This window comes from Erithacus rubecula (genome assembly GCF_903797595.1).
Source record: "Erithacus rubecula genome assembly, chromosome: 5".
Lineage (NCBI taxonomy): Eukaryota > Metazoa > Chordata > Aves > Passeriformes > Muscicapidae > Erithacus > Erithacus rubecula.
In genome coordinates this window covers 45,813,827-45,840,839 of record NC_136687.1, presented here as the reverse complement: position 1 = coordinate 45,840,839, position 27,013 = coordinate 45,813,827, and the positions used below count along the sequence as shown (strand labels likewise).

At 37.6% G+C, this 27,013-nt stretch overlaps 1 protein-coding gene and 1 long non-coding RNA gene across 5 annotated transcripts in view; both read left to right on the top strand.

Annotated features, from left to right (window-relative positions):
* The window catches only part of SGMS2 (sphingomyelin synthase 2), a 49,411-nt gene extending 29,649 nt beyond the window's left edge, over positions 1–19,762 (top strand). For all 4 annotated transcript variants that reach the window (XM_079307340.1, XM_079307339.1, XM_079307341.1 and 1 more), the window contains 5 exons: positions 8,552–9,180; positions 9,872–9,989; positions 11,634–11,787; positions 15,202–15,368; positions 16,086–19,762. In XM_079307340.1, coding sequence (XP_079163466.1) covers positions 8,726–9,180; positions 9,872–9,989; positions 11,634–11,787; positions 15,202–15,368; positions 16,086–16,289 — 1,098 coding nt within the window. In that variant the 5' untranslated portion in view covers positions 8,552–8,725 and the 3' untranslated portion in view covers positions 16,290–19,762. The remainder of the gene's footprint in view (positions 1–8,551; positions 9,181–9,871; positions 9,990–11,633; positions 11,788–15,201; positions 15,369–16,085) is intronic.
* A 2,772-nt stretch (positions 19,763–22,534) lies between these two features.
* Positions 22,535–26,970, top strand: LOC306802436. The gene is made up of 2 exons (XR_013774361.1): positions 22,535–25,089; positions 25,135–26,970. It is a non-coding gene; the product is annotated as an uncharacterized lncRNA (long non-coding RNA).
* The last annotated feature ends 43 nt before the right edge of the window (positions 26,971–27,013 follow it).

Genomic DNA, 27,013 nt, shown 5'->3' with positions numbered 1-27,013 from the left:
ATATGTCTGGATTGATTGTGGTAATTGCTGAAATTGCTTAGTACTCTTAACTTCTTGGTGTTAGAATTAAATTTACCAAGTTTTAATTCTGAAAGCATGTTAACAAAAGCTGGGGTGCAAGTGGGAAGGAAGCATCTAGTGTATGAGCAGGATGTAGATTTGGATGTCTGAGCCTGCAAACAAACAAATGGGGGATCTATATATTCCCATTTCTATTTGACTGGAGGTGCTGACTGTTAGTGTGAGCCTTAGGCTGTTGGTGCTTGGTAGTAGGTGTGGCAGGAAGGTAGAGGGGAAGACCAAAATATGGACTACATCATGTTTCTTGGTGAGTTTTAGTCACTCTGTTTACTGTGAGTGGTAGATGGTGTACTATGTCAGCATCATCCCTCTTGACTAATATTCATAAAGCTTTCCAGGCAACTACATCAACACAGAGTTGAGCAAGCTGAAAACTGTTCTTAGGGAGAAGAGAGGAGAAGTGAGTCATTGATTCTTTCCTGACTGGTTAAAATAATGTGTAGTGTGCTAGACTTCTATTGTTGGCATAGAGGGTAAAGTATTGGTCAGAATACCGTAAGACAAGGGGATGTGTGTTGGTGTAGGTATTGGTGTTTCTGAAAGGGGTTATTTTTGCTGCTTGAGTTCTAACAATACAGCAAGTGTTGCTGCTATGTACAGAGACACAATTGGTAATGTGCCACATGAACTGTGGGATATATGAAATCTGTTTACAGTATGATGCAAATTAGTTTTAAATATGTCCTGTCCTAAGAACTCGTGTGGTATGAGGATTACAGTCCTATGCTTTGCAAGGACTATTGTCTGTTTCAGACCTTTTAAAAATGTGTGTTATGAGGTAGGAGCCCTACATACACCTTAGTGCTAATATAGCTTTTCTCTGGGTTGTGCAACTTTTATATGTATTACTGCTGATATTGTAAAATGCTCTGCAGATTTAAGCAATTACTGTCCTCTCATTTTAAACTTCTAGGAGACGGGTTCTTGTTGCTGCAGAAAATACACTAGAATGTTCTCATAAATGTAACCTCTTATTTGGATGCAGGAAAGGCTGTGGGATGTTGTCTGGACTTCAGCAAGGCCTTTGACACTGTCTGCCACAGCACACTCCTGGAAAAGCTGCAGCCCATGGCTTAGACAGGAACACTTTTTACTGGATTAGGAACTGTCTGGATAGCCCAGAGAGTGCTGGTGAATGGAGCTGCATCCAGCTGGGGATCAACCACCAGTGGAGTCCCCCAGGGGTCTGTGCTGGGGCCAGTCCTGTTCAATATTTTTATTGATGACATGGATGAGAATATTGAGACTTTCATTAGTAAATTTGCAGATGACACTAAGCTGGGAGCGTGTGTTAATCTGTTGGAAGGTAGGAGGGCTCCAGTGGGATGAGGTTTAGTAAGTCTGAGTGCCAAGTCCTGCATTTTGGCCACAGTAACCCGCTGCAGAGTTACAGGCTGGGGATGGTGTGGCTGGACAGTGCCAAAGCACAAAGGGACCTGGGGTACTGATGGACTGCCAGCTGAACATGAGCCAGCAGTGTGTCCTGGTGGCCAGGAAGGCCAATGGCCCCTGGCCTGGGTCAGGAGCAGTGTGTCCAGCAGGAGCAGGGAGCTCATTCTTGCCCTGTACCCAGCACTGGTGAGGTCACACCTGGAGTGCTGTGTCCAGTTCTGGCCCCCAGTTTAGGAAGGATGTTGAGACATTTGAGTGCATCCAGAGGAGGCAGCAAGGCTGGTGAGGGGCTTGGAACACAAACCCTGTGAGGAATGGCTGAGGGAGCTGGGGTTGTTTAGCCTGGAGAAAAGGGAGTCAGGGGTGACCAAATCACTGTCTACAACTCCCTGAAAGGTGTTTGTAGTCAGGTGGGGGTTGGTCTTTTTCTCCAGGTAGCAACCAACAGAACCAGAGGACAATCTCAAGCTGCACCAAAGGAAATATAGGCTGGAAGTTTTTTATGGAAAGAGCAACAAAATACAGGAATGGTCTGCCCTGGTAGGTGGTGGAGTCACTATCCCTGAATGTGGCACTTGGTGCCATGATTTAGTTGGTGTTAAGGCATGGGTTGGACTCGATGATCTTGATGGTCTCTTCCAGCCTGGTGATTTTGTGTGATTCTGTGATTTTTGGAGTTGGCACAGCTGCTTTTTGGAAGTAACAAGGGAAAAAATTGACAGGCATTATTATCTTAATAATTACTCAAATATTTTTAGGGCATATCACTGATAAATTTACTGAGTATGTAACTTCCTTTTCTAGCTGCCTGGTGACTGATAAGCTGTAGCACAGTCACTTTAAAGCACACATTAGTCACTGTGACTCCTCACCACCTTGTACTGAAAGTGGTGACTAATCTCTGGGTCTGACTTTCCATAATGAAGTGCAACCTTTACCCTCAGTAACTAGGTGGAGGAATTCACAAAATAGTCTAAAACATTCCTGCCTGCTGAGCTGGGTCCCCCTTACCTCTCAGCCATGTCTGCAACTTCTCTGTGTCAGCTAGGAAAGATTTGAGGCATCAGATATGCAGCTAGGCTCTTAACAAATCTTTAGACTTTGCTATCTCTTTGAAAAGTGTCTTGGTTTGGATAGTTGCTCTTCAGTAGTGTCAGTGAAGCTCTTGCAGAGTGCAAGGAGTTAGCAATGAGAAGCCAGCCTGTGCATAAAAGCCTGATCCAGAGGCTTATTTTGGCACTCCTTTTTGTCAGTATCTGAGACCGAGTACAATGACTTCCACACTTTGTACAGTATTTATAATAGTCTTTTCTAACGAATAGAAGAAGGTTATGAACTAAACTTTTTTTGCAAGGTTACAAAATATGCAGTGGTAGAGAACCTTTTTTGCCTTTCTTCAAAAGCAGCTGATTCAGAGCTTAAATGCCACTTCAGGTTAGCAGACCTTTCTGTGCAGATCTGAAATACTGAAACAGTCTCATTTTGGAGAGAATGTGTTAAGCAGGAAGAAGGCTTAATCTTTTTTTTTTTTTCTGGTATAAAGAAATTGTGAGGGAGTCTTTAGGATTTAGACTTTAATGTTGGAATAACATTAATACTACATTTTGGCTCTGTTGCAAAGGAATTTAGCAGTGTGCATTGACAGGGAAGGCAGCCAACACTGTCCTGAGCTGTATTTAATAGAAGCATAGTTATTATTTGTAGGGACGTGATTAGTCCTCTCTTTTAAGTACTACTTAGCTGTGTCTAGAACACTGTATCTGGTTTTTGGTCCTTGATGCAGCCAAAACATGAACTGGCAGCGAGCCCAGCAGAGGGACCGTCAGGGTGGTCAGGAGGCTGGAGCAGAGGCCTGGGAGAGGGGGCTGGGGGAGCCGGGGTTGCTGCAGTCTGAAGAAGAGTAGTCTCAGACTGCATACCTGCAAGGATGCCATGAAGGACATCAGGGCCCCAGGCTCTTCACAGCAATGGGAAGATGAGATACAGAGGCTGTAACTTCTAATAAGAAGTAGATAAAAACTGGAAGATTTAACAATTAAACAACAAACAAAACAACAAAGCAACAAAAATAGCAATGCAGTTTTCACTGTGAGAACAACCATGCAGTGAAACAGGCTACGTGGGGAAGTTGTGCATCTTTGTAGACATTAAAAGTACAGCTGGATTGAAACCCTGAGTCATTGCTGATCCTGGCTGGAGGCCCAGATACCTCCTGAGATTTCTTCTAACCTGAATGATTCTGTTCTGCTGGTTCTACAGAGACTGACCATTCTCAAAACACTTGTTTTGGGAAAGACTGTTAACCTGCAAATAAAACTGACTTTGTCATATAGGTGTGGATTACTTCTGGTGTGATCTTTCTTGAAAGATAAGGGTAATAATAATTGCATGGAAAATCTAGCCATGTCATGGTGTCACCTTTAAAGGACATCAGACTCTTAGTTACCAAATAGTTCTTTGGAGTCTGGGGACCAAACAGTTCAAGAGTTTGAAGATTCCTTCATGCAGTTAATGCAAACCTACTCACAAGTCTTCAAAATTATAGAAGAGCTTAAAGATATCTTTTTTCTTTGCTTGCATAGTTACTGGGGACAGGTTGGATGGGACTTTGAGGACCTGGTCTAGTGGAAAGCATCCCTGCTCATGGCAGGAGGGTTGGAACTAGATGATCTTTAAGGTCACTTTTAACCCAAGCCATTCTGTTGTGCTGCAGTTGGGGTTTTTTTTGCTTTTTGGGACATACTGTTTCGGAAACCCAGCACTGATGTCAAACACACTGGATAATGAATTGCTAGGAAAATGAAACCTAACATGCTAACATACTATTAAGAGGTATGAAGAAATAGAATTTCACATGACTGGTAAAACTGGGTTTGTCCAAATGGATAACATGTAAGTTTGAAGCTTTACTTCTCTATTTAGTGTAGGGATGTAGTCATTAAAGACTTCTTCTATTAGTGCATTAGTAATTCTAAATTAGGGACTTGCAAAATCCATCTTTCAAGGTAGAGGGAGTAACTGCTCTATTTCTACTGCTGAAAAGAATTTTGAGACAAAATAGTTAATGCTTTTTATAAAAACCTAACATTTTATTGCAAGTGATAATGTGATGATGAATCCAGCTTTGTTTTTCTTGCAGTTCTTTAGCATCACAGCAGTTGTCTTTTGAAGGTTTTAGATGTTGGTGGGTTTCTTTTTGTTTCCTTCCAGCAATCTGTGTGCTGTGAGATGCACATGTAGGCTGGAAGAAGGGATGCTATAAAAATTAACTGAGACCTGGAATGCTTTCAAAAATAAAAATTAAGGAGAAACCTCTAAAAGCAAGTTTTTATTCTTTGCTGTCTAGAAAACAGCAGTAACCTGGCTTTTTTTTTTTTAGTTCTGGTTCTATTGGTAGCCCTGAAAATGTAACTAAGATGCAAGCTAGCTAACAATTGCTTCCCAGTAACTGTGATATAGGTAAAATAAAGTGTTCTCTGATGTTACTTCAGACTGTACTTTGTTTACAGACCTTTTTTCTGCAGCTACCAAATAAAGGAGTACAGCTGTATCAAATGTTTAAGCTAGCCTTAGCACAAGTGAATAATGCTTCAAAATAGTGCTATCAGAAATCTTTTCGATTTTGTATATGGAAGTATAGCTTCTCTTAATGTCAGAATAGATTGGTTTCCCTGTTCTGGATATTCTTGTTCAAATAGTATTGAAACAGCAGGTTAAGAACTGAAATCCCTGTGCAAATTGTGGCTATTCAACCCTTCATAAATTATAGAAATTAAAATATTTTGAGAAATGTTGATGTTCCAGTACTGGATGAGAAATACCACTGGGGAGCTAACTTTATGTGAAAATGACCTTTCTATGAAAATCAGATGACTAACATGCTAAATAAAACTCCATGTTATTCTTAAGTTCTAGCATAAAGAGCCAAATGCAGACATGCTTTCTGATGCTTGTCTCAAAGCTGTCCCCCCCATCAACTGTTTTCTTTCAAATCACAGTCAACTAAGGGAGAAAACTAAGGGAGCTATTTGCATGGGAGCAGGTAGGAGCTCAGGATAAAATATTAGGACCCTTCTTTTAATTTGTAACATTTTCTTTGAAATATGTTGATCCTTGAGGCAGTTATGATTTCTGCTGTAAAGCTGCTGGTTAAGCAGCTCCATCTTGATGTGGTAGCATTTATTTTTAGAAGGTTTAGAAGTGGTTCCTAAAAGAAAACTTGTTCCTAAAACTTCGAGGTGTCCCTTATGGGAATTTTATTTATCCTTTTGGGTTACTTGGTTGGTTTTTTCTGAGTTTCAGACTTACCTAGTAGTTGCTCCCTATTTTAGAGTAATTTGGTGTGCTTTTCAGACCTAGGTATTGACAAGATGGCCAGATCTTGCATTGCTGCCTGGTTGCTGAAGAATTCTAAGGCCTTCTACTACTTCTGGTTTTGATATGGGGTTGTTTTGGACTTGACAAAAAAAAAAATCAAATATATGTTTTATCTAAAGGAGCATAAGGACAACATGAAGTTAAAAGGAACCACACCCCTTGTGGGTATGTGAATGGATATTTGAACTGTGGACAGGAACTTGGCAGAAGAACCTGTGTACTTTGGGGGAGTTCCTTTTACAGCCAGTAGCAGAGGATGACTAGGCTGTTGGTGCTCTGTATCTGTCACTTCTCTGGCCAGTCAGATTGGCAGCAAGGGACTGAGAGCTTCAAGTGCAACTTATCTTTTTCATCAATAGAGTTGCTAATTTCTTTTAGAATATGGGAGAATGAGGTTGAAAAGGCATTATAAAGGGAAGCACTTACCTTCTTACAGATCACTCATCAGATGATATGTAGCACCTTTAATTATCAATGTAAACAAACTTTTGGCTGCAGTATGCACTCTGCTTGAAATAATCTTGATGAGCCATCAGAAATGGTAGATCAATATGCCTTACAAGACATTTAAAAGGAAGGAACACAACTGTCTCCTGCAAGCTATAGCTATAATTGTTTTGCTTAATAAGTTAATATGAAAAAATGAGCACCACTCTACTTTTTAGGTTCTTAGATCATTGTTCATCTGTACTTCAGACACTCTTTGATCTTTGAATGTCATTAAACATCTGGAAGTAAAACCTTCACTTATGTCACCAGGTACACTAGGTTAGGTATTGGTGGGGAAGAGAGGGAAATAACTCAGGTAGTTTGCTCTCAATAAATGCATAATTCTAATGATGTTTCAGCTGTACAGGATGTAAAATTTACCAGGTTGTGCTGATTGCTGCCTCAGTGACTGCTCTATATATCATAATTGTGAGAAATGGGATCTTGACTTAGTAGGTGAATGTTAGGTGCATCCATTCCAAAACATAAGCAATTAAGTTTGGTTTTTCTTTCTCTGTCACTAAAGTCTTCTTTCATATGTTTAACTTTAGTAGACAGAAGGAGTAGAAGAGTGTGCATGTGTGTTAAGAAAGATTTGTGAAAGCTAAAATATTATTCTAGTATAGTTTTGTGTAAGACTGTTGTTTTTATAGATGCTTTCAAAGGCTATTTTTAGTTAGGAAGCATCAGAGAAGTTGTTGCCTAGCTAATGGGTTAAACATCCCATTTTCTTAGAAATGCAGAGATGACAGTATCATTGGTAATAGGGAGAAAAAACATCAAAAATCACCATGGTTTTTTGGATGTTTATTGTATGTGTTGTATGTGGATAGTTATCATACACTTGTTGATCAGGAATTTAGGGAAGGTCAACCAATGACAATGGATTTCAGAAACACTGCTGGGGGTTAATTTTAGAAAAGCTTCTCAGCTATTTCAGTATTATTTGTGTGAATCTCATATTTGGGATCTGAACTTTTACTTCTCTTTTTTCACTGGTTGGACCAGTACCCATAAAATCAGTGGGATTAATGTGCTAACCACAGAGACTGGGGGGACCAAAACACAATCACTTGCCTTTCCAGGCTATTTTTAGATTTTCCTCTAAGCAGAGACTTGAGGGGGTAGCAGTGCTGAACTTCTCTTGCAGGAAGCACTAAAATAAGAGAGAATCCCAATTTACTGGTAGATGGGGAGCAATTTGTACATGGTAATACTGTTTTTGTCATGGAAGCTGAACAGAGTAAGAAAAATAGGTAGATCACAGCTATGGTAAGTGATTTCACAGAACTTTAAAGATGGGGAAATGGCCTTTATTTTTACCAGAGAGATGTCTGTTTGCTAGAAATGAACTTCATTCTTTTCTCCTTGTAGAAAATCTTGCTATTAAACATACGCACTTACCTGGGCATTTTTTAGCTTACAAAACTTTTATGAATTAGCAAATGCAGCCTGAAATAAATCCTGAGTAATAGTGACTCTTTGTTCCTGTTTAAAAACCATCTAAATAGGTTTTTTTTTAAGTAGATAAAGGACAAGAACAGATTCATATATCGTCTGTTCTGTGTATAGTGTGCCATAACTAAAAATTGAATCCAGTTATGAGATTGCAGAAGTTTAGTGGGTATTGCAGTGGCTGCATAAACGCATTTTTGACTTGACTCATTTAGATCTAATGAAATTTAATGCTGCTATCTATTGAGTAGATTTTCTAGATGAATCTAAATTAATTTATGCCCTACAGAATCAAATTCTCTCATGCCCTCATTTTTTATCCTACCACATGAACTGACAAGATTTTTCTCATCTATGTGGACAACCCATATTAATATCTGAAGCAACCCTCTGGTTAAAACCAGGATATTTTGCATGGAATATCTCTAAGAAGTAAAATTCAATCTTGCTGCAAATATGGATTAGCCTTAATTCTGGTAACTGATAAAGTAAGTGATGTCATGTTCACTAAAGTCTGTAGATCTTGTTAAAAATACCCGAGGCTAACTTGGTACTTGTTCTTAAACTGATATTAGATTTATCAAGTAGGGGTTGGCTTGAATTATTTCACAATAACTTGCCTTTCGACTGTGTTTGAAAATGGACTTTGATGGAATTTAAATACTTAACAATGCCTATTCAGAGAATATTTTGTTCACTTTCACATTACTAGTTAAGAAGGTCCTCAGTATCTGTTTGGGTATTTTTTTTTTTTTAGATGATTCGTCTCTAGAAGAAAGATTCACAAATTCCTTTGAAAGCACAATGGATGCGTGTTAGAATGCTACAGAAGTCATCTAAGAACAAGAACACTGGACTTTGAGGAATAACAGAGTTCAGAGAGCCCAGAAACTGGTCACTAGTAAAGCCTCTTTGGCCATACAGCTTGGAAATGAATACCATTGAGACAGCAAAGCTTGAAGAGCATATGGAGGGTCAGCCAAATGAGACTTCAAATGGCTACTCACGACCCACTCTCTCAGTCACTGAAGAGAACAAAAATGGAGCTAGCAAACCCAAGGGCTTGTCTAATGGCTTGCGAAAAACAGCTAAGAAATATCCCGATTACATCCAGATTGCTATGCCTGCTGAATCTAGGAACAAATTTCCTCTGGAATGGTGGAAAACAGGCATTGCCTTTGTTTATGCTCTCTTCAACTTGATTTTAACAACTGTCATGATCACTGTGGTCCATGAGAGAGTACCTCCAAAGGAGCTAAGCCCTCCCTTGCCTGACAAATTTTTTGATTACATTGATCGTGTGAAATGGGCTTTTTCTGTATCAGAAATAAATGGAATGATACTACTTGGTTTATGGATATTCCAGTGGTTGTTTCTTAGATACAAGTAAGTTAGCAATGTGGTTTTTTTTCTGTTCTTTGTTTATATTGCTTATTTTGGGTAGAAGAAATCATACAGTAAAATCTGTAACAATATTGTAGAATAAGGCTGGCAGGAAAATAACAAAGGGATGGGTTGTTTACAAAATGTTCTAGAATCCATGCCAGATAGGGAAATATAGGTTTTCTGATTATTCAATAATGTTTTTAAATTCTGAATTTGACACCTATCTTGTACTAGTCAAATTTATTCTGAGATTGAGCTTTTCAAAGTTTACTGACCTGGGGATGTTTAAACTGAGAAGATCTTGATGATATAAGAAAATCTCATCCAAATCTGAGGAAGAGCCCACTGTCCTCTACAGCAAAATAGAACTTTTCTGCTGTGTCTTTGCTTAAACTATATATATACTTAAGTTGAGAATGTGGTTATGGTATAGGACTAAAAACAAAACATCACCAAGTTGAAGAAAAGCTGCCTGTAAGTTGCACTGTAAGGAGCTAACAAGACTAAAAGATGAAGAGGGTGGTTTTATTTCATTCAGAGAAGTGTATGGTGAAGAGCTGGGGTGAAGCTGCCTTTTTCATTCTAAAGATTTAGCTATCTCATGAAGCTAGAGTTCCCTAACTGTTGTAAAACATGTAAACTGTATGAAGACTTTGCACTCAATCGTTTCCCCCACTTTCCTTCCTTTCAGATCAATAGTGGGACGCAGGTTCTTTTTTATAATAGGAACTTTGTATCTGTACCGCTGTATTACCATGTATGTTACCACCTTACCTGTGCCTGGAATGCATTTTCAGTGTGCACCAAAGGTAAGTCTTTGCCTCTGGTTCTTGCCTTGGTATTTGTATCAGTCCTGATGTCTCCTTAGAACAAATAGGGGATAATGTTTCCTGTATTACTAAATAACACAAGTTACTTTCAGTTGATGTCTTCAGAAACATAGGTAGTGGTAAACCAAAACTTGTGTGATAAGAGTCTCAAGTTAATGCAGTTGGGTGCTCCCTTTCAGAACATCTTAGGTTGAAATAAGTGCTGCTACTAAATCAATCAACTTGCTTCTGAGGCTCAAGATAATCACTCATAAGAAAAAAATATTGCTACAGTATGAAATGGTAGGATACCCAAAGTCAATACTGTAATTCATAGGCTGATTTGCAAGCTTGTGTTGCTGTATCCCTTTGAAAACCCACACTGTTATGAGCTTTGCCTAGTTTCTCACACTGGTTGGTCAAGAGGTATTGCAATACCTGAAGTCAGCTGCCTATCTCTGCTTCCATCCTGCAAAACATATAGGAATGTGACTTAAACAAGTTCAGCTGCATAAAAACTGATACATATAGAAATATGGATGTGCTAATAATTTTACCAAAATATTTTTAAATTTAATGACAGTGGAGTTAAGTGGTGACATGAAGGAGTTGTTACTCCCACTTTAGGTTATAGACTTAAGTTGTACACTTAAAATTCCTTGGAACAAACTACTGTGTTGGGTGTACTGAAAAAAAGTATTACCAGTTTAGTGGGGGGGATAAATTTTTCCCCTCTTGGTTAATAAGATTTCCAATCTTGAGTTATAGCATCATGGCTGTTGTCCTCTGCATTGAGACAACTTAGGGATATAGTGGATTAATTACTTCTCTTATGAATCAGTGTCTATTTGAAAATTCTTGGGGAATGACTATGTAGTAGACTGCATATTGAGGAGTGAGAAGAGGTAATCAAAGGAAAATGCAAATGTCTCTGCTGAAAGTACGTTTTGCTAGCATTAAACCAGGATTAATTACTTGAACGCTGGAAAAACACTTGATAATTCTTCTGGATTTTTTTTTTTGTCATATATAAATATTTTTCTGATAATGAAAAACACAGTTATCTGTTCTTCTTGGGTTTTTTTTTCCTAGAGTTAATTTAAAACAGATAAAACTGCCTAGTATCTATGAGAAGTCAAAAGCTGTACATTTGAAAATATGCAGACTCCAAAAAGGAGTTAAGTCTTGGCTGAATTTGTAACTAAATCTAAAATGAAATGAGTTTGAAGTTTTTACTGGGTAGCTCTGAACAGAGTAGCAGAACTGGTATGCAAGATTGTAGCAGTTTCTAATGGGTTTCATTCAGGATGTCAACTGCTCTCATGAGAGATCTGACCTTACAAAATCTTAATTTTACCTTTTCAGTATGTTCTGCATCTCATTCTGATACAATGCATATTTTAAAATAGCCTGGAAAAGCATAGATAGAATGCTAGGGTTTACCAAACTGATCTTTATCTCCTGTCAACTTTGAAATGCATGGTTATTTGTTTAAGAATATGTGAAAGAAACCTGAAGAAAATGAAAATAATTTGTTCTTTTACCCCTGTCTCCCTGACTCTATGTGTGTTTGAGCAAGAAGTTTATATGAGTCACTCATGGTATATCTTACAATTTATTTTATACTTTTTTCTGCTGTTCTAGTTGAACGGAGATGCTCAGGCAAAGATTCAGAGAATACTGAGACTGATTTCTGGTGGTGGCCTATCCATAACTGGATCACATATCCTGTGTGGAGATTTCCTGTTTAGTGGACACACTGTAGTATTAACGCTGGTCTATCTGTTCATCAAAGAGTGTAAGTGATTCTATTTCAATGTACTTTCTTGCTCATATTTGTGCTGGGAAAACAAATGACAAAAAGTATGTGTAAAACTACTGCCCTCTGAAAGTTACTTGTCAGTTGTACACAGACTGTATTTATATGAGTTTGAAATACAAATAGAGTGGAAATGGAAGTGTGGCTGTATTAAAATCATAAAATGGCTAAGGTTGGATGGGACCATTGTAGATTATCTAGCCCAGCCTTTCTGCTCAGGCAGAGTTCTGTAGAGCACATTGCACAGGGTTCTTGTCCAGACAGTTCTTGAATGTTTCCAGTGAGGGAGACTTCACTGCCTCTCTGGGCAGTCTGTTCTAGTGCATGGCCACCTGAACAAGTTCTTCCTGCATTTAGGTAGAACTTCTGTGTATCACTTTGTGCTTGATGCCTCTAGTCTTGTTGCTTGGCACCAGTGAGAAGGGCCTGGTTCTGTCTCCTTGACACCTTCCATTCAGATACTTGGACACATTGAGGTTTTTTCTTGTAGTTCTCCAATCTAAGCAAGCCTATTTTCCTGTTGTTCGTCATAAGAGAGATTCTCCAGTTTCCTAATCATCCTCCTAGCCTTTCAGTGGCCTTGCTCCACATCTGGAGCATTATACCAGGGAGCCTGGAACTCTAGCTGTACTTCACTAGGCTGAGTAGAGGGTCAGGACTACCTCTGTCAACCTGCTGGCAATGGTCTTACTAATACACCTCAGCTTCTCTGCCCTTCTTGGGCATGTGGGCACTGCTCATGGGCAGCTTGTCCACCAGGACCCTCAGATACTTTAGTAGAGCTGCTTTCCAGCAGGTTGGCCCCCACCCTGTACTGGTGCACCAGGTTCTTCCTTCTTAAGTGTAGGACCCTGAACTTGCCCTTGCTGAGTTTCAAAAGGTTCTGCTCTGCCCATTCCTTCAGTGTGCGAGATCTTCTGAAGGGCAGAACAGCACCACTCCTCTGAGCTTTGTATCCTCGGCAGACTTGCTGAGGATGAACTCTATCCTTTCATCTAAGTTGTTGATGAGTAATTTAAACAATACTGGGCCCAGTATGAACCTTTGGGTTGAACTAGACTGTGACACTGACCCTCCAAACCCTCCATTCCACCAGTTCTTAGTCTACCCTCACTAATTGTCCAGCCTTGCCTGAGAGGATGTCATGGGAGACAGTGTCAGAAGTCTTGCTTGAAGTTCTCTTAGACAACATCTGGTTGTCTCCCGTTGCCCATCCAGCCAGCTGTCCACATTTTAAAAGCAATGGGGCTGATTAAGTGTGGTTTCCCTATGGTGAATCCATGCTAACTACTCTTGATCACTTTCTTGTCTTCCTTATTCTTAGTGGTGGCCTCAAGGGTGAGTGTTCCTCACCTTCCTATGGACTGTGATGAGGCTGACTAAAAGTGTTGTGGGCTTTAGTGATGGACTAAATGTGGCTAAACATGTCAGCTCTATATTTATGTAAGTGTTTATTGCTTGCCTAAAACAAAATAGTTTTTCATCATTTGTTGACAGGTTATTTAAAATTTGAATAAAACATGCTGTAGTAATTATGCACGCTAGCTCTGTGCAGGTTAGCTGCAGGGGATTGTAGGGAATTTCATGGCTTGAACACAGCATCACTGCACACTTATACTGCATCCAGAAGCAAAGTTACTTTTCTCAAGTGTGCTGTGCATTAGTTACTGCAAGCAATGAAAAGTTAATTCATGCTCTTCAGATGTCTTGTGCTGGAGTCTCCTACTTAATGCTTCTTGTAGTTGATAAGAGTTTGGCAAACATGCAGAAGATGCAGTTATGGTTTCCCACTTTGCTTTATATTGAGGGAATGAGGTGCTGCAGTACTGCATTCTGCCTTAAGCAGAAAAACACAATATAGAAGGGCCTCTTGAATGTGATAGACTCCAAATTGCAGATTTGAGATGTTCTTTGAACAGTGATTCAGGATGCTGATTGTAGTCTGATCTTAGACCTAGGTCTGTTCAGTGATGCGAATATTAGTGGGGGAATGGCATTTGTAATTCACCAAAATTACCAGAGCAATATTAGGAAAATAGCCTAATAACAGAGTTATTGTTTGCCTTGTTTTGTCTGTTACATTATATTTTAGTGCTATTCATGTACTCAGTTGTACCAGGAAAGATGAAGACAACCCAGTTATTTTCTGGGCTAGTTTCTCCTGTACTGTGTAAGATGTATTCTGAGGTTTTTATGTTTCACTTAGTGTGGTGTTTGCTCTGCTCCTCTCTTCCTTTCATACTTTGCTATTTTTTTCACTTATTCTCTGCTCACCACATTTTTCACCAGAATAGTTACTCATACTTTTAGTATTTTCAGCCTTTGTCTGTCTTGCTCAATGCTGTTTTCATAAACTTCTTGAGATTTCGTGGCTTCTTACCTTAAAAAAAAAAAAAAAAAACACAAAAAACCAGCAGGTGGAGCTCTGTCTGCAGTGTTCTGGGGAGAGTTAAGAGAATTTTTTATATTTTTTTTTTATATATATATATATTTATATATATTTAAAAAAATTCATATTTACACCAAAAAGTGGCCCTAGAGTTACTTTGTACAGGCCTCTGAGAGCCTGTTGAGTAAGCCTGTTGAGATCAGTAACTTTTATGCTATTGTAACTTGTATGGTGTTGTGTGAAAGGTTGACCATTGCCCCACAAGGCAAGAGGTGCCAGAACCTCCCACTGTGAGCACAATGAGGCCAGTTAGCCTGTCAGAAATTATGAATGGTCATTATGACTGAGGGCATTTCTTCAATGGGGAAAGAAGTACAGGAGAACCTTTCCACTGAAGTGGTTGAAGGGCATTTTGAGTAGCTTTGCTACCATTTGTTAGATCTTTCATTAAAGGGTATAAATTCACATACTGTCCTTTTCTGTACAGTGTATTTTGTTTCACAGAACTGAAACTTCGTGCAAATTAATTAAAACCTAAGAATTAAAATTACTGTCCTTTTCTGTTTAGTTTGTGATCTCTGCTCAGGTTGTATCAATTCTAGAGATTTAAGTTTACTTGAATATAGACTGTGAAAAAAAATATTAAATACACTCAAGTTAAATAATCAAAGTGTATGTTTTACCTCAATTTTGTCTCTTCCTCTGCACCCCAAATCCTAAAAGTTATTTAACAGGAAAACTTAATTTGACTAGAAAACGAGGGGGAATGTTGTCTAACTAACCCATCTTGTGCTTGCCTTAAAAAGGAAGACCACCTCAGTAAGTTTGCATAATTCATTATCAAATCAAAGCAGGGAGTCTACCAATGTGATATGAGTTATGTTTTCAAATTCAGTAGCCTTAAATTAATGTTTTTATCTTTTCCCTTTCTTTTGTGGATCATTACAATAACAGAGATGGCTTTTTTGCTGTGTTTTTTTCCCTGTCACCTCCCTGTCTCACAGATTCACCGCGTCATTTCTGGTGGTATCACTTAATCTGCTGGCTGATGAGTGCTGCTGGCATCATTTGTATCCTGGTTGCTCATGAGCACTACACGGTAGATGTCATCATTGCCTACTATATCACCACGCGGCTCTTCTGGTGGTACCACTCAATGGCTAATGAAAAGGTGAGTGCCAAATACCTTCACAGTCAGTGTGTAGCCTGCATTTTTTAAAATGGCCTGAAGGTTAATTTCACAATAAAAATAGATGCTCCATATTGAAGTTTAAACAGAATGGGCAAGGAGTTTCACTTCATTGTTATTTAAGTAAATAATTTGTCTTAAAAATATTTTCCAAGTCTTTGAGGTTTTAATGCTGCAGTTGATGTATAGAATAGCCCTTCTTTGTCTCAGCTTATAAATGAGCAGTAGTTGAGTAATAAAATTTCTGGCCAACTGAAATTACCTGGACAGCCCTACAGTTCTAGTGATAATTCTTTTATAAATATCATTAAAGGTACACTGTACAGGAGGTTGCTGCTGCTGTTTCAACAACACTTTCAAGTAGAAACATAGCTGTTAAGCCCATTTAATCTAATTCTCAACTACTACTCATGAGGGGAAACAAGACATGCCTGAAAGCACTCATATTGAAAAAGGCTTGAGTGCTTTGTTGCCCCAAATTTTGCACAGCAACAAAGCATCCCTTTGTGGTAAAGATGCTCAGTTTGTAGTATGTGTTTGGTCTGTAATGTTTATCTCAAGTCCATGTTTTTGGGCTAAATACTCACTAATGCATGCAGATGCATTGTATTTCTGCCGTTGCCTTGATTCAATGTAACTGATTATAAGCCTTTAAACTGACGGTTGCCTTTTCCTCTTTGCATGCTTGTGCCAATACAGACTTTAAAGGTGTCTTCACAGACGAATTTTCTCTCTCGAGCATGGTGGTATCCAATATTTTATTTCTTCGAGAAGAATGTACAAGGCTCTGTTCCTTGCAGTTTTTCCTGGCCAATATCTTGGCCTCCCAGCTGCTTCAAATCTTCATGCAAAAAGTATTCACGGGTTCAGAAGACAGGAGAGGACAATGAAAAATCTACCTGAAGAAAAGAAGGAAAGCATCTACTCTGGTTTTTTCATTTCTTGATTTTTTTTTTTTTACCAAAACATTAATGCTGTAACCAAAGTTCTTAAGAAGACTGTAACTGAAGAAGTGGACCAAGCTTCTGTGCAATTGATGGAAAGACTATTGTAGACATACATTGCATTTCAGATGTTTTCCTCTCATCAGGCTGTATAGACGTATTCTACTCTTCAGTGCTAACAAAATGCACCACTGATGGGATTTTTTTATTAAAGAAAAATTGCAGCAGGACTTTGCTTTATTAATGAGATAGAGGTGCCAAAGACCACAGTAACACTTCCATTGCTATCACTCATCCACAGAAGCACCCAAAAGTCTCATCTTCAGAGCTCTGGAGTGCGTAAGGGCAAAAAGATGCTAAAATGTAAAGGCACGATATTGGCATGTTGAGGTGTATAAAAAAATTAACACAATTGTGGGAAGTGGTTTGTTGCATTATTCTTGCTAATGAAGGTAAGGCATTTGAGTGGTACAGCTGGGAGCGAGTCTGACTTTTTTACACACTGTGGGTATGAATATCTTATGACCCTAAAATACGACTTACCACCATTAACTCCCATGTATTGTACTATATACCAATTTTTACATTTTTATTAGTAATTTTATATTTAAACAGTTGCTACCTGATGAATTTGCAAATTAGAAATAGCTGCTAACATCAGAGCTCAAGTGGCCTAAAATTTTTATTTTTAATGAGGGACACAATTTCAACATCTAAACCTCGAATTGCAGCTGGCCTTGTGTATATAGTGCCTGTCAGTGTATATAGATTCATATATACACAAAAGCACACACCTTAAACAAAATTTAGTGGGAAGAGTGATCACAGAGTTCTTGATGCAGGCAGAAGTTGTACAGCTCTCACCTGTGTGAGGAATGCAAGGCCAGGTCCAAAATGGGGCTACATATAAAATGTTTTAATTTTAATAGTAATCTTTTGCTGAAGCTATGTAGCAGGTTTGCTTGGGAGCCATAGTTCTCCATTGAATTTCTTTTGTCTTTTACCTCTTGACACGTTTGTGACTTACTTTAAAAAAACAACCAAACAAAAAGTGCTAAGGTGAAATATCTGCAACAGCGGCATTTCTTCAATTACAACCTAAAACAATTTAGTACTAAGTGGCACTGGTAGAACTCAAATGTATATTCCCTTTTTTTCCCCCCAGGGTTTCAGTCCAGCTAAAATGGCTATTAAAACAAGTTGGCTGAGAATGGGGGAAATTACCATGGGGTGAACATGTAACAAAACTGCAGATTAACAGCTACTGGTTTCTTGTTACTTTGTTGTTTTGTATTGTTGTGGAAACAAAGTAGAAAATTAGCACACCATGTTTAGCCATTTATATTCTGTATTAATTTCTGCAGTTAACTCAATATTATTTTCAGATCTTCACTAAAACCTAATGAAAAGATAAAACTGATTTAAGTGTTGAGATAATACTAATATAAGTGAAATGCTGCATATTTTAAGAATGTCTTGAACTGAGTGAAAAGTGTGAACACAATTTAAATAGTGACAACTTTTTAAAAAAGTCCAGTTAAAGTTATAAAATGAAATACAGAGTATTCAAATATAATCCTTCTCAGTTATGGGGATCATTGCTCTGAGTTGTACATGAGAATATTTTTGATGTGCATTATCAAAATACTGCAATAAAAAGTGTTCCTTTCAATATATTTTTCCAAAAACTTAGTTAAGAAGGCAATTCTGCTGATGTCTGCTTTTGTTATTTAAAATGAGCTTAGTAGACTTTGACAATGTGCCCCTAAAGTTGTGTGTGTATGGGCATACCTGTGCTTTCATTTGCTTGCTTCTAGCAGACCTTGAACAGCTAAAAAGCCAGTATCAAAAAACCTTTGAATCTTTTTTCTCTATCATATAAATGAATCTGTTGAACACCAGTCAGTGGATCTCCCAAGATACTTGTATCAGTACTACTTCACAGAGAATTTAAGCTAAAATCTAGGCTTTGTGATACCTTAAGGTCCTGTTAATCCCCTTGTAGTAATGCTATCTTTTAGGAGTTATGAATGGATTTCATTAGTGGTCACTGTGCCTTGAAAACAGCATGATGAGAAAAGTGTTATCTAAGGAGCTTAAGCAGTGGTTTTCATCTCTTGGCTGAAAAATAAACATTTTGATAGTCTAGGTATCTAATTGTCTGTATAACTACCACCATGCCTCAGTGGGATCTCTGTGGCAGATCTGCAAAGTAGGCTTTCTTCATGCAGAATGACATGTTCAGGCTTTTTGTAGTCTTATTCCTGTTTCTGAAGGAAAAAAATATGGAAGTGGTGAAATAGAACCAAGTAAAGACTCTGCTTTTGTTGGACTGTGTGAGCTTTCATTCTACTGCTGAATTTGATAGAGACTTCTATTGTAATACAAAAGGAAAGTTTAAGTAGCAGCTCTAGCTCGAAATACTTAATTCCTGTTCTGACTCAGTCCTCCCTTAAAGTACTTAATATTTATCCATTGTATGAAAGCTCTCAAAGGGGTATGTGTGTGTTTGTTTAATTAGCAGAATGCCCCAGTTCTCTACTCTCTCAGTAGCTTTTAATTGCTTTTCCAAACTTGAATGGTATAGCTGTGTCTGACAACTTTTTAGACTTACATGTAAGGTGGGGTAAGTAATGGTATATTCTAGTTCTTACTACTATATTGCAATACAAATAACAACTGTTACAAAACAACTACTAATTTTAACATCTTGGTCATCATTGTATACAAATATCATGAAACCTAAAGTACACTTTCATCCTAAGAAGCAAGAGATTGCAATAGGTAAAAAGGAGAAACTTGGACTTGCCTTAGGCCTACAATCAAGTGGTCACTATATTATTGTGTCTGTATATGCCCAATATTTTGCAGTGTGTCACTAATTATTTTTTCTAGTTACAAAAATATTTCTCAGATGCCACATGTCCCTTTACTGTGGCTATAACACGCTCCTCTCGACTGAAGAGCATTTACATATTGAACTTTACAGACACTTAATAAAAAAACCCACTACATTTGTACACCTGACCTATCAAGTATGACTTAAATGCTGATGGGCTTTCTTAAAGTGCCGAACAAACATAAATTTAAATCTGGATTTAAAATGTTAACTCGAGCATTTAAAGAAACGTGCTGCTAAGTGGTCATGCTACAGCTGCTTACTTCTAATGCCAGGAATTGTTAATGTCTTCTTGAAAGCACTGTAAATGAACACCTTTTTCGGTACGTGCTTAGCACTCCCATGTGGACATAAACGGTACTAGCTGTTTGTCATCCTTCACTGCTGTTTTCTTGGGAAGATCGCCACAGGTGGCGTAGCAGCAAACATAGCTGTGCTAAACATTGCTATGAGCCCTGGTACTGGATTTGCTGCCCTCTTTAAAAAAAACATTTGGGAGAGAAGGAAACTAAAAAAAAAAAAAATTATTAAAATACACTATATTCATGTAATAGAGAAATAAAGCTCAGCAGCAGAGATAGAACTGGGAAGTCTTAAAAGAGATGAGAAACCATTCTCTTAATTGGATTATTGCAAATCCACTTACCAGGGTCTTAAATCAAAATCTGTTCAATCTCTGGCTTTCTCCTATCAGTAGTATCTGGCGAGACAGTTTATCCTAAGTTGTTTGGTACTAACCCAAATTCTTTTTCTCATGTCATTAGATGGGATTTATTGTTCTAGAGACTGATTCATTAACTTCAGTGCAAGGAGAAGTCTTTTCCATTAACTTTAAATGAACTGAACTTTCCCATGGCCCTTTTTTTTTTTTTGTTTTGTTTTTTTTTGGTGAGGATTTTTTTTTTTTTTTTTTTTTTTTTTTAGTTGGGTTTGGGTTGTGTTTTTTTGGGGGGGGTTGGTTTTCTTTTTTTTTTTTTTTTTGTTTGGTTTTTTTTGGGGTTTTTTTTTGGTTGGTTGGTTGGGGTTTTTTTGTGGTTTTGTTTTTTAAATACATAAATCTTGAAACTTAAAGATTGATGGGGTAATTTTGAAAATGGTTCCAGATGGACTGGAACCATTTTGCCTTACTGGCAGATCTAATAGTTGTAAGTCTCCATTGTCATCTTGATATTTTTATAATAGACATGTTTTGGACTTAGCTAGAACTCTTATATAGGCACACAAAATTAGAGTGATGCTGAAAGATTAAACACGTCTGTATTGAAGTGTTCTATTCCTGGCAATGTAAAATCAATGTCTTAAATTCAGTTCCTGAGCATAGGGATCTTAAAAGTAAATACTTCTATTAAGTACCATTCAAATGAGTGATGCTGCTTAAACGTGCATGAAAAAAATACCCTAGCATGCCATTAAGAGAACTTTGCTTGTAAGTAAGCCTTCATGTGCCACTTAATGATGCTGCTTGGAATCCAGAGAGAAGTGCTGTGAAACAGAATAGAGGCAAAGGCATTTGCTGTAGTATTTGTAAGGAAAAGGAAGGAACACTGAAGTTGATGGAGATCATATATTGCTTTTTGCATGAAATCGAGCAAAATCTACACTTCTGAGAAGCCAGATGTAGTTTTAAGTTATGTAATAGTCCTGCAGAAAAAAAAAACAAACAAACTTTCAAACCCCAGACCTATAAGGAAGCAGCAGCATTAAACATATTATTCTATGGAACAGCTGTGTCTTCTGTGCTGGCTCTCACATGTGTTAAAATATAAAAGCAAAACCCAACTCAAAGGTGCTTGGAGATTAAAATACTTAAATATTATTAACAGTTTTTTATAAATTGTTCCGACAAGCTGTCACTTAATAGTTTCTAAAGTAAGAACAAAGTGTTGCAATGCTAAAAACATATTGAAACTTTTTTCTAGTTGGCTGCAGTTACCATGGATTTAACCGTATGATTAAATCTTATTAACCTAGAATACAGCACATAATATTGTCAGGCTAGATACAAATAGCTCATGTACTGCAGGGAAACTTTCCAGTTCTGAACTCATCTTTCTTAACTAAACACTGAGTGGTGTTTAAATATGAAGTAAAAATAACGTGCAGTCTCTAAATGTGTGCATGATATGGTTGAAGATTTCCTCTTTCTGCTGTAAATCAGTGGTTAAAAACCCACAAAGGTTTGAATTGTTTTCAGTAAAAAGTTTTTAATTGCAAAGGACTTGGAGTTAAGCAAAGGGCTAGATGTTTGTTGTCTGTGCCTTTTGGCTGTGTACTAATCTTTAAGATGCAAACTAGGTTTCAATCCTAGGAGGAGAGGGCAGACCACTTCTTACTGGGAGGAGCAGTGTGTGACTTTTTGGAATTGAAGTTATATTTGGCTGCATGTTATATGCAGTCTTATCTGTATTACTATTTAAAAAATATGCCAATAGTTAGTGTTTGCACTTTTTCAAATGATTTTGTAGTGGTTAACCTAGTCCTTCTGCTGGATGAGAAGTGAGTGTTTTTGTCCTTTGCTTGCTCTCTGTGTGGTTAAACATAACTGGTTTTGGTTCTAGTAAATGTCAGTGGAAAAATTGAAGATCTATTGGATGCAATAGCCAAGGTGTTTTAAGGTATCTGTGGATGGATTTCTTCTAGAAGAAATCCTCTTTAAAGCTGTGCCTAAATAGTAATAATGTCAGCTCTTGCATTTTCTTGCAGCATAATATGGTTTTAGGAGGTTAGCATTTGTGACAGTGCAAAGAATTACACAGAATAATCTCCCTTGTGCCAATTGAGATCAATTTTCCTAAAGTATCTTTGCTGAAATATGCTTTAAGATGACTTTTGGGAGTGTTTTTCAATTTTTAATTAAGAGAAAAAGTGGTCAGAGATAAGTCTGAAATAAGAGTATCTTGAGCAGCTGGGGCCAAGCACCACATTAGGCACATAGGTATGGAAAGGGGTTTCTCTGGCATAAACAATGCTGGATTCAGTACACAGTGGTTTCCCTAGGATGGCAAACCAGGTTGTACATGTACAATACAGATGGCTAGGAGTCATCTTTACCTGTTTTCTTGAGCTGCTTTTGGACTGACAGTGCAGTACTAAAAATGTCAATAGCTAAAAAGTGAAGGTCATTATGAATCAAAGCTATAAATGGGGCTGGAAAGGCAGGTCTCTGTAAAGCCAGTCATTGGAGAGCTGCATTCCAATTCAACTGAACATACAATTGAGTGTTACTTGTGTGAGTCACATTTGAGTGGGACTGTTTGCTTTCTAAATTACTTTTCCATTAAAGATGGCAGATGTGCTGAGATCTCCCTGGTTACTTTTACCTCTAGTATTGGAAGTCTTTGTGCATGAACCCTAAACAATATTACAGAACTCCAACCCCTCTTAACATTTTGAGTAACTTAGCAGTGCTTTGTTACTTCTGTAAAAACTGGGTTTGCATTCCACTTTTTTCAGAATTGCCACTCAGAATGCTGCTTATGCTGAAGCCTGTGCTGTTTTAGACTCCTGACTACATCTGTTTCTACTAAAATTCTTTTCTAAATGGCTCAATAGAGAAGAGTAGGATTTACATTTGAGAAGGCCTGTAATTAACCCTGAAGCCAAAATGCACTCTTGTCAAACACATCTTTGCACAATTTGAAAATAATTTCCAGTTTCAAAACCTAACATGCTAGGACATACTTCTTTTCTCTCAGGAACCAATTCTTGCTTCTTAAATGTTAAGCACATTTGTTTGTGTTTAGTTTTGTGATTCAGGAGAGCATGTGTGAGATGTAAAAAAGGTTCTGCTAGCTTTTGAGGTCAGGGTTATACCAAGGAACTTGAAAGAAAAAGCAGAAATAATGGTTTGATGGCTGTGGTTCTCATGCTTTCCATGTGACTTTGAAAACTCTCAAGACTTCCCTAAAGTGCAGACCTCACTTTGGCTGTAACAGGGTTTCATCCTTGTCAGCTGACAGCTTTTCTTTGTGAATTCTCCTGTGTATCCATAGCTCAGTATGTCAATTTGAGCTGTCTATCCAACTGTGGAAAAACTAGGCAAGAAAAGATGTTGACTGCTGAGGAACCCTACATGGTAATGTAAGAATGCTGTAATGCATGCATGACAAGAAGCTGATAAGATGGCATTGTTCTGTATCTTTAGGGTCCAGTTCTGCAAACACTGTGCAGCAGACTACTACAGTAACAAATTCAGAAACCTTTGGTGCTGTAGTTTCTACTGATCTTTGCAAGCTGGGTGTCATTTTCATATAAATTCTTCACAATTAGCAGGAGTTGGCTTTTACATTTTAATACTTTCAGGATGACACTTCATAGATGATACTTTGTTAGGTAACTGAGGCTTTTGGTTTGCTGTATATATGAAAGTGGTACTAGAGCTTGAGTTGTGATTTGTGTTGCAATCCATTCATTGTGTTAAAAAACCCAAACCAAAACCAACTGTAGCACTAGCTGTACTTTAGAAAGAGCAATAATGGGAGCATCTTGTAGCTTTTCTCTCCAAAGGTGCTGTCTGTCATGATCACTTCATTGTCAACTGTGAATTTGGTAAAAACATGTTAAAGAAATTGTCCTATGTGGTTTACTTGGCACATACAAGTTGAAATTTTTTTATGGTCAGCCTGTGTACTAATGAATACAGCTGGATTATTTACATAACCACCCACATCTTCAAAAATCAAAACTCTTATATCCATTTATGGTGCTAATAATTTCAAATATTATAAAGAGCTGGTATTCTCTTATTACACATGAGCACTAAGGAAAGCTGTTCTGATGCCTTTTCAATAAAACAAAATTTCTCTACATTTTAAGCCTGTTCCAAATGCTTTTTATATATAAATACAACATTTTTCTATTTGCTTTATTAAAAAACTGCAGAAAATAGTATTTTAATGCAGGAAAATATTAGGACTGCATATTGTTCTAAATTACATGTCCAATTCTGAATTTTCATACATTTTAGAACAGCTTATCTTTGGGAACTCAGTCTAAAATCTAAGAATTGTACTAGGTAGGATTAAGTGACAGGCTTGTAGTTTAAAGAAAATAATTCTCTGGCTTCATCACCACTGCTGAAGCCTGGAAGACAGAGGGAGAGGATGTGAAGTGGACAAAGCTTTATTAGGAGGACACTCATTGTACAGTGTAGGTGTACATTTTGCTGAAACCTAAAAAACCCCCAAACAGCTTGTGATGGACGTGACCATGTAACTATCTAAAGAACAGAAGTGAAACAACATAATTGCCAAGGAAATTCACAGTAGGAGATTATAAAAATGGAAAAGAACCTTAAACTAGGTTGTTTAGATTGTGAAACAACAAAGTAATTTCCCAACTTTGTTTGAAAGCTTCACAAGCAACTTTTTCTTAAAATGAAAAACTATCTTGTGCCTTTTCTTGCAGAAGCTATTGTTGCCTTTCCCTCTGCCTTTGGTTGTGATTTTATTGTATGTAATGGACAGGGCACTTCCAGATCTTTCTAAGAGGCATTTTTGGGCAGCAGTACCTACACTTTATATCCACAGAGAATGCTGTGACTTTAGTTCTTGTTAAAGGCCTCTTTCTTGTGAGCTTGCTCACAAGAGTTGTGAAAGTCCCTGCCTGTGACAGGTATGGCAGTCCTGCTGTAGTCAGCTCTTCAATGAGCATGCTGCCCTAAATTCTTCAGTCAGACACGTGAGTGTGCAGAGCAGGTGCCATGTCCGGGTGCACTGGTGGCACTGCAGCATGCTCCTCTGAAGTGGTTGTACCCTAAGTTGCTGTTTTCATATACTAAATAAATTCTCTTAAATCACTTCCACCTGGTACTTCAAGAAGTACAAGGGCTTCTCTAAGATCTATTTGATGGAACTTCTGTGTAAGTGCAAAGAATATTCCATGTTTAGAGTAACTTAATTCAAAGCAGAAACAAGCCTACCATCTAGGATAAGAACAGGACTGGGTGGGGTTTTTGTTGTGTGGAGGTGGATACTCTAGTAACAATAGTCTGGATTGTCTTCCTACTTCTCTCAGTGCCTTCTTTAATAGTAGGACACTTGGAAAAGCCAAAGATTGGACAAAGTCACCCATCGTAGTTCTAAGCCACATTGAAATATAACCCTCCTACCTTAATTACTAGATGCTTCAGAGAAAATGGACTGTATTTTTTTATTTACAAAAAAGTGCAATATTTATGAAAATATTAAGAGGCAAATGGCTGCATGTTTCAATGCTCAGCAAAAACAATGTATTTGTGAGCATGTAACGTGCACTTGACCAAAAGTGGGTTTTTTTAGCTTTAGTTGCTGTGTTACAGAAACATGTTCAGTGCACTAGTGTAACTCAGAAGTTTCAAGTATTTTCAATGTGCTTTTGACAAGGAGTGTGTTTTTTTTATTAATAAAGTGCCTGTGGAAGTAAAAATCCAAAAGTTGACTGCAAGCTCAAATAAAGCATATAAAAACACAGCCCATACTTGAAGAGAATGGGTGCTAAGTGAGCAGCTGCACAGAACAGCTGGTCAACTGTCCTAAGCGTTGATAGGATTCAAAGATAAAGTCTGAGACAAGAATATTATGTTGCTTAAGAGTTCACTGTGTTAATTAAACTTCCAATGCTTCTGCTTGGGTCTTAACTCTGTAACTTGGTTATCTTTAAGGAAAAATTAGTTCCTTTGAACTACTCTATTTTTAATGCTTGTTTTCATGATAGTCCTTACTCTGGTGGGGATTTTTGTTTGCTTGTTACGTGGAGCTATTTTTTGACCTGTTAAAATGGAGTCACCAAATGCTTTCATTCCTCAGTTAGGGGTAAAGGAGTTTGAAGAATGGTTTTTCCTTAAATGCAAAAATAAAGGGGGTGTATTTTTTATTACACTGATGCTAGGACTGAAGAAGAAGGATTTCCATGGAAAGTACTATAGTGCTAAAACTTGTATATGTAATTATTTGGGGTTTGCAGAATATTAGTAAAGTACCTGGACATGTTATGCTGTTAGTTTCATGCTTGAAAAATGCTATTTAGTTCTAATTTAAATTGGAGAAACCGATTTTAATGTTGCAACAGCTATTATTTTAACTTGAAACATCCACTTATGTACTGGTATGTTAGAGCAAAAGTTATATATTATCAGTTAAATATTAGAAATTAATTTCATTTTTATCAAAATTAATGTGCAGTTTAATCTCTGGACACACTAGGATTGGCCATATGCCACTGAAACCAATCTTTCAACTGCCTATATAGGGAAGGAAGACATTTTTTTAATCTAATTTAGTTTCTTGACTGGACTACAGAAGGAAGTGAGGCTAGATTACTCTTGTACAGAGAAAACAGGGAAAAACAGTAATGTGTTTCAGCTGTGCTGAATACTTTAGCTTTTTATTTTCACACTACAGAACTTAAACTTTTTTGAAGACTCAGATTTAAAATGTGTTTAGTTCAGCTAAATTTTCACCTGTTTTTATATATTTTTCCTAATAGATGCGTTTTATTGGTGTACATTGCAATTAGCTGCTGAATTTCTGCCAAATATGGACAAAATAAAAGCTGCATTCTGTTCTACCATTTAAATCTGTTCTTAGTTTCTCTCTTTTGTTTAGTCCGTGGCTGTAAACTGTCCACTTGCTGTTTAGGTTAAAAGAGACAGTTGCCTTAATTGCTCAGAGGAAAACTGACCTTGACCATTTAAAGCTTTATGTATTTCTGAAATTGCTGTAACTTCTGTATAATTGCAATAAAACCTTTTTGATACAATTCAGCCACTATTTTATGAGCAACTTGTCACCATCTTTACTGAATGT